This window comes from Oncorhynchus clarkii, chromosome 13 (genome assembly GCF_045791955.1).
Source record: "Oncorhynchus clarkii lewisi isolate Uvic-CL-2024 chromosome 13, UVic_Ocla_1.0, whole genome shotgun sequence".
Classification (NCBI taxonomy): domain Eukaryota; kingdom Metazoa; phylum Chordata; class Actinopteri; order Salmoniformes; family Salmonidae; genus Oncorhynchus; species Oncorhynchus clarkii.
The window spans coordinates 54,405,496-54,413,501 of record NC_092159.1 but is presented as its reverse complement, the minus strand read 5'-3'; the positions used below and the strand labels follow the sequence as shown (position 1 = coordinate 54,413,501).

Here is an 8,006-nt window from a genome sequence, read left to right as displayed (position 1 = left end):
ACCCTAGTCCCCTGGAGGCTGCTGGGACATATAGTTGTGAGGCTGGGTGATAGAATGCCTCTTGAGGTGTGGGATGATGATGGTGTATACTACACACAGACTCAGGTTACACGGAGAGACAGGCTGAGACTGTGATTGATCCTAATAGCAGAGGCCTGTGGGAGAAGTGTAATTCAACCTGGAACAGATGTTAAAACCCCTGGAAGAACGTGGTTACGGAGAGGGCAGAGCTGGCAGACCTAAGCTGCCCTTATTTACCGCCATTATAGACAACGGTTGAGCCGCACAGCGCGAGCCAGTTACAGATGAGAAGATACATTTGACTGTGGATTTGAGAAACTGAGAAATGACGGACTGTAATCAAGTCAGACAGAAGTTACACAAGCCTGAAAATCTGGAGTCCTTTCCTGGAAAGAAGCCAAATGAAAAGGCTTGTTTGATCCTATGACAAGAAACATTCCAGTTGAGAGTTGTTGTAGGTTGAAAAAAATCATACCATTTTCACACTACCCTGCCGACCCGAATCAAGCTTTGCTGGCTCCGATATCAATATCAACTAGCCACTATGGTGGACACATGGAGATGGAGGGTGACAAGGAGTTACCTCTGGCCAGAAGTCTGATACTCTGATCACTTCCAAAAAAACACAGGTGTAATATGCTGTCTCATAAAGCCAGTGGATGAAGACAGTCTCCTCTCCACTGTTATAATGGGATAACATGCAGCAGGCCCACAACACAACTAGAGCAAAAACCTCCCTAAACTCCCTCAATAAGTCATGTCTCAAACATCACTCATCTGTGACACTGTAGTGGAGACTCAATTTCATCTGTGAAATGTTGGAGATGATAAAAGGCACGCCAATATAAATTAACAGGCTGTAAATGTTTAATGTGACTATTTCTTCAGGCTGATTTGGCTTTGAAGAGGATTGGATCTGTAAGAGAAAAATCCCCTGATTGTTTTTCCTATTCATAGTAGAGTAGACAGGAGTTCAAAATGCCATGGGCAATGTTCCTCACAAACAGGAGAAAAAGACAAGATTTTTTAAGGCGAACATTCTAACTGTGATCACAGTGATGTGCTGTGGCAGAGGCTGTTGTCTAGAGCAGAAAACAACAATAGGTCAGGATAAGATTAAGATCAGCACCTGGCCCACTTGTTGAGCATCTGATTTAGTGAAATCTACTGGACCAGAAATTCAAAACAAGACTCATATTTCCAATTGTAAAATCAATGCATTTTTTTAGTCTAATAGGCTACATTGTAATTCTGTATTAGAATCTTTGAGTAAGCACTGCCCTCTGCTGGTTTCAGAAATGCAACAATGTACTTGATCAGTGTGCATTCTGCATGAAATAGGCCTGCCTAATGACTCCAGTGTAATTCCATACATTTCATCCAGCTCTCTGCTCGGATTAAAAGCAAATTACAGAAATGTACCATAAAACACAGATTTTAAGAGTTTGCTAATGATCTGTCAAAGTCTGCCAACTTTAAAAGTCATGCTGACAACATCATCTATGCCAGCATGTAGTTCATCGTGCACCTGCACAGCGGATACACCCTTGGGAGTCCCTGTGAGAATCAGATCCCCCTCTTCTAAGGTGATGATCTCACTGATGTAGCTGATGAGAAAGGGAATGGAGAAAATCATCTGAGAGGTGCAGCCATTCTGGCGCATCTGGCCGTTCACATTGAGCCAGATCTTCACGTTTCCCGGGTCGGGTATCCGCTCTTTGGGGATGAATTCACTGACGGGACAAGATGTGTTGAACGCTTTGGCCAGAGTCCACGGAAGACCTTTAGACTTGCAGTCATCCTGGACGTCCCGAGCTGTCATATCCAAACACAGGGCGTACCCTGCGACGTGTTGCATCGCGGAGGATTGGGGGATAGCGGTGCCTCCTTTCCCGATGACCACCCCCAACTCGATTTCATGGTGTACACTGTTGGAGTATTTGGGAATGAGGATAGGTGAGCCCTCTGTCAGATATGCAGATGGAGTCTTCAGGAACAACACGGGCTCTGTTGGGACGACGTTATTTAGCTCTTTTGCATGGTCGGCGTAGTTCCTCCCAACACAGATGATCTTCTTTCCCCACTCCCAAAATCGAGATATATTTCGTGAAGTCATTGTAAAGAAATCTTGTCAAGTCTACAGCTGCTCCGAAGCAGTTCTTACCATCAAAACGACCTTTGCCCGCTGCAGCTTCCTTGAACAAACCTGTCAAACGTACGGTATCCCAGAGTGGACAAAAACAGTTGACGTGTTACATAATAAAAGTTAATTCAAAAAGATGAGATATTTCGATACGAAATAAATGCATTATGTAAATATTACAATGACGCTAAATCAGTGCATATATATTACAAACTCAACCTGATTACAAATATGACGTCGTAAGGTTCCGTGGGTTCGCTTTCTCCAGCCTATCAGCTGATATTCACGAGCTACTCCCCTCGCATTCGATTGGTGTATCTGTGGAGGTCAACGTTAAAGAAGGCGGAACTCTTCTTTAAACCAAACGAGTTTGGTTCCTGTACATGCGATTGCGATATTAGCAAACAGCTACAGTGTTGCTGGCTATGTTTTACAGGTCACTGGTAGCGAGTGCCTGCACTCTTGGCGTTCTTGGAGCCGCTGCAACGTATAAAATTGGTATGTTTCGCTCACATCCCGATCTTTCAAGTTCTTTACACAGCTACATAACAACCCTGAAAGTTTATAAACGAACTGTCACTGATGGCACGCCAACGTAAGGTTAGCTAGCTTTCATATTTGTAATTTACACAGCATATTCAAATGCTAGCTAGCTACTGTCAAAGCAGCCATATATCTTTGAAGCAGCTGTCCCGGGCTAGCTAACTGGTGTTGATTAGCGCTTAGCAAGCCCCTGATGCTATTACATCATCCCCTTCCTTGTCTGGCATTTCCTCTTACAATTCTCTCACACACAGACTGAACTGAAGGCTTAGCTACGCATAGAATTTGGCAGCATCGAAATATTTGCAAACCATTGGATTCCAGTTATTTTAATGTATTATTCTGATCTTACTCCATAGTACTTCGGTTTTGTGTTCTTTGGCTGGCTTGTTTACTTTCATGTGAATGACAGCTTGAATAAATTGAGAACAAGCTCTCTCTGACAGGGTTACAATAGCTAAACTTTACTTGGCTGTTCTCCAAGAACCACGTAGCCCTTGTGTACATTGTAAGCACGTTTACCTTCTGTTTACCCTGTATGTGAACTGTATTTTTCAACGAAAATGGATTGGTTAATATTATGGCAACTATTTTATATTTTTACGATGACAAATTGGTTAGTGAGTTCTGTTATGTCTAATGTGATGAATTGTAAATATTGTGTAGCCCCTGCGCACGTCCAAGCAGCCCTTCTACACAAGGAAGCTCCTGATATCCCGATAAGGAAGTCTTTACTGGTGGAGCAGAGCGACATGAAGGTAGAACTGCTGCCAGCCCTCACTGACAACTACATGTACCTTCTCATTGATGAGGAGTCAAAGGAAGCTGCCATCATAGACCCAGTTGAACCAGTGAAGGTATGAAATGAAATATAGCCTGCTGTAGGTTTGTTTTGATGGATCAACAGTAGGATATGATGTATATACATTTTATAATCATTTGATTGTCTCTTCAGGTTGTAGAAGCTATCAGAAAGCACGGTGTGAGACTTACAACAGTTCTGACTACCCATCACCATTGGTAAGTCCAGATGTCAATCATTGTTTTGAATATCACTCAGTGCAAATGACTCAGCGAAATTACCATTGTGAGCAGTCCAATAACACTGAGATTAGATATACCGACATTATAGGATTTCCATGTACCATGCGTTGTCTCCTTCTCTCTACAGGGACCATGCGGGAGGCAATGAGAAGATGGTGAGGCTGGTGCCTGGTCTCACTGTGTACGGAGGAGATGACCGGGTGGATGCCCTCACTAAGAAAGTCAAACACTCCAACACGTTCAAAGTAAGGCCTTATACCTGAGTAACTACCAGCAGAATAACCTATGTAATAACCATAACAGACCTAAAACAAAACACCTGTCTATTTCATTGCCAGGTTGGTTCACTTACAGTCAAGTGTTTGTTTACGCCATGCCACACCACTGGCCACATTTGCTACCTTGTGACCAAAGACAACAGCACTGAGCCTCCAGCTGTCTTCACAGGTAAGCTACTGATATCTTTCCAATTTGACTGTATCACCTACTGTAATAGAGAGCAATAGTAATGGCATGTTGGCTAAAGCCCATGAGAAATTAAAAGGGGTTTTGGATAAAAGCCGAAAATAAGAACTGTGTTAAACACAGGCTTAGGAGATCTTATACGTTTTGTTCTGTGAGATAATCTGTCAGCTAATGTCCCTTTGTGAATTTTGAAGCATTTAGTAATCAAAACAGCACATAAAGGCTTCATAATTCATAAAGGTCATGTTAACTGACTGATATTCTCATAGAACAAAACGTATAAGATCTCCTAAGCCTGTGTTAACCTCAGACCTTATATTTTATATCCTAAAACCACATTCTTTCCAAATTGGTTCGTTCAGCCATTCCTGAGGTACACTGCATGACCAAAAGTGTGTGGACACCTGCTCGTCAAATCTCATTCCAAAATCATGGGCATTAATATGGAGTTGGTCCTCCTTTTGTTGCTATAACAGCCTCCAGTCTTCTGGTAAGGCTTTCCACTAGATGTGGGAACATTGTTGCGGGGACTTGCTTCCATTCAGCCATGAGCCTTAGTGAGGTCGGGAACTGATGTTGGGCGACGAGGCCAGCGTTCCAATTCATCCCAAAGGTGTTCGATGGGGTTGAAGTCACGGCTCTGCAGACCAGTCAAGGTCTTTGACACCGGTCTCGACAAACCATTTCTGTATGGACCTCTTTGTGCACGGGGCATTGTCATGCTGGAACAGGAAAGGGCCTTTCCCAAACTGTTGCTACAAAGTTGGAAGCATTTAATTGTCTAGAATGTTATTGTATGCTGTAGTGTTACGATTTCCCTTCACTGAAACTAAGGGGCCTAGCCTGAACCATGAGAAACAGCCCCACACCATTATTTATCTTCCACCGAACTTTACAGTTGACACTGCATTAGGGCAGGTAGCGTTCTCCTGTTATCCGCCAAACCCAGATTTGTCCGTCGGACTGCCAGATGGTGAAGCGTGATTCATCACTCCAGAGAACCCGTTTCCACAGCTCCAGAGTCTAATGGCGACGAGCTTTACACCACTCCAGCCAATGCTTGGCATTGCACATGGTGATCTTAGGCTTGTGTGTGGCTGTTAGGCCATGGAAACCGATTCATGAAGCGCCTGACAAACGGTTCTTGTGTTGACGTTGCTTCCAGAGGCAGTTAAGAACTTGGTAGTGAGTGTTACAGATAATTTTTATGTGCTACTCTGTGGTCCCGTTCTGTGAGCTTGTGTGGTCTACCTACCACTTCACGGCGGAGCTGTTGTTGCTTCTGGACGTTTCCACTTCACAATAACAGCACATACAGTTGACTGGGGCAGCACTAGCAAGAAATCAATTTGACAAACTGACTTGTTGGAAAGGTGGCACCCTGTGACGGTGCCATGTTAAATGTCACTGAGCTCTTCAGTAAGTCCATTCTACTGCCAATGTTTGTCTATGGAGATTGCATGGCGGTGTGCTCTTTTTTTATACACATGTCAGCAATGGGTGTGGCTGAAATAGCCGAATACACACATTTTGAGGAGTGTCCATATAGATATATAATTTTCTTTTAATCTAGGAGAACTCTATTGAAGTCTGAATAGACCCGTCGTAATGCAGTTCCAGTCATAGGGGACATCAATCTCTTAACAGTTCTGATCATTAAACATGAGTTAACTACTGTAGGTTTACTTAGGTATCTAGGTATTATTAAATCAGCAGATTTTCATGGCAGCCCTTTGACCCTTGTTATCTTCCTGTTTAGGGGACACACTGTTTGTTGCTGGCTGTGGGAAGTTTTTTGAGGGTACAGCTGAACAGATGTACAGGGCATTGATAGATGTGCTGGGACGTCTGCCCCCTGAAACAGTAAATATACCTCTATCACACTGTGTTAAATGAACTTCTACATATAACTTTCTTTACATGTAATGACAGCTACTGGATTAACACTATTCAGTGTCTGTCTTTTATAGGTTAGAAACGGTCAGTTATTATTACATTATATGTGACCAAGCACATGTGCTGACAAACTCTGTCGTGTTAACACGACAGTCACACAGCAGATGGGAACAATAGTGTGTTTGTGTTCCAGCGTGTTTACTGTGGTCATGAGTACACCATCAACAATCTGAAGTTCGCTCGACATGTGGAGCCCGACAACGAGGTCATCAAGAAAAAACTAGCATGGGCAAAGGTATATCTTGATACATTTCATTAAAGGCCCAGTACAGTCAAACACATGATTTCCCTGGGTTTTATATACATTTCCTCACTGAGGTTGGAATAATACTGTGAAATTGTAAAAAAATATATGATTAATGCCCTTAGTGTAAGAGCTGCTTTTAAAAGATTGTCTGAAATTTCTGCTGTTTTTGGTAGGATGGAGTTTTGGCCTTCCATGGTGAAATCACCATGTGGTAAATTGGTTAATAGACCAATAAGAAAGGGTTCCAATCCTCTCTGCCAATAACAAATGTCCAGTTTTCCCCTCCCACTCAGACCACTCCAAGATAGTCATAGCTAAATATTTAGACATTTCCCTTTTGCTAAGAAGCTATTTTTGACCATTGTTTTCAATTAAAATCACATTAATTTATTGAATTGTTACCCAGAAATTATATTGAGATAAACAGCTGCATTGGACATTGTGTGTGAACACATGGCCATGGTGATCTTTAATGTAATCAAGAAAATGTATAATCTGCTTTTTATTAAATCCGTAGGAGAAAGTCAGTAATGGAGAACCAACCATCCCCTCCACTGTGGCTGAAGAATTCAAATTCAACCCCTTTATGAGAGTGAAGTAAGTACAACTAGTGATGGACATTTTTATAAAGCACTTGCTCAGCACTGATCTCTTATACGAGCATCAGACAATCCACAAGTGCCCTCTTGAGCTTTGTGTCATAGAGGAATGCGGGGAAGACGAGGGAGAGGATTTTTAGCATGGAAATTAAAGTGCCAATGCTCACTCTGTATGTAGTGAAATAATTGAAGTGACATTCTTTCCTTTCTATTCCAGAGAGAAGTCTGTGCAAGAGCATGCTGGGCAGAATGACCCTGTTGAAACCATGAGGAGTCTCCGTAAGGAGAAAGATGGCTTCCGGGTCCCCAAGGACTGACTGCAGAATGGAGTCTAGTGAAATCCGTTCCACTACATGCGTACCAGTGCACTGGACTTGTTACTAACAACTATGGCAAAATATTTCCTACCTGTTTCATTCACTACATAAAATACTGTATTTACTACATTTCAACATTCTGTACATTAGCTTGTAGACCTAATGCAAGCATCAAGCAAAACATTGTAGTCTCGTCACGAGGAAGACTAGAGATGGGAGTATGAACTGGATTTACAGAATACAATTTGATATGTATTGCAGAAGATTGATTCAAGAATCTACTGAAATGTACAGTTTGATGTAGAGTAAATACAGTATTGATATTCTGTAATGTGAAAAATAATATTTTAATAAACCCCAACAATTCTTATCTGCAGAAGCAAAACCAAACTATAAAGAGCAGGGTGAAGGTTGAATAAGTAGATTGTCTTAATGTGCAATGTTTGTAAATTAATTTAGACTTTTTGTCTCTGTATAAAGGTTTCTTATCAAGTGTTTTATTATTTTAATATGGTATATTCACTCAACAATATTTCCGAGGTTTGGGGTATAGTCCCTTTAGAGAAGCCAGGGCTACTTTAGTGTGATTGCTGGACATTTAGAAAATCAAGACTGAAGCGCTTCCAAACATCTCTCATACTATAGAAAATAAGACAACTTATGCTCTTTGT

The 8,006-nt window shown here is 41.9% G+C and overlaps 2 protein-coding genes across 3 annotated transcripts; one reads left to right on the top strand and one right to left on the bottom strand.

Moving 5' to 3' along the window:
• Positions 1-870: 870 nt before the first annotated feature.
• LOC139365094 (oxaloacetate tautomerase FAHD1, mitochondrial-like) lies at positions 871-2,536 on the bottom strand. The gene is made up of 2 exons (XM_071102471.1): positions 2,384-2,536; positions 871-2,227 (listed from the first exon to the last, which is right to left on the bottom strand). The coding sequence occupies exon 2, from the start codon at positions 2,135-2,137 to the stop codon at positions 1,481-1,483; it is 657 nt and encodes a 218-aa protein (XP_070958572.1). The 5' UTR covers positions 2,138-2,227; positions 2,384-2,536; the 3' UTR covers positions 871-1,480.
• LOC139365093 (hydroxyacylglutathione hydrolase, mitochondrial) lies at positions 2,531-7,832 on the top strand. 2 transcript variants are annotated; one of them, XM_071102469.1, is made up of 9 exons: positions 2,531-2,662; positions 3,374-3,564; positions 3,663-3,727; positions 3,879-3,996; positions 4,090-4,198; positions 5,976-6,079; positions 6,306-6,407; positions 6,937-7,016; positions 7,236-7,832. In XM_071102469.1, exons 1-9 carry the CDS (start codon positions 2,590-2,592, stop codon positions 7,333-7,335), a joined length of 942 nt encoding a protein of 313 aa, XP_070958570.1. In that variant the 5' UTR covers positions 2,531-2,589; the 3' UTR covers positions 7,336-7,832. The 2 variants fall into 2 exon arrangements, with proteins under 2 accessions (XP_070958570.1, XP_070958571.1); XM_071102470.1 differs by lacking the exon at positions 2,531-2,662 and adding an exon at positions 2,959-3,215.
• The last annotated feature ends 174 nt before the right edge of the window (positions 7,833-8,006 follow it).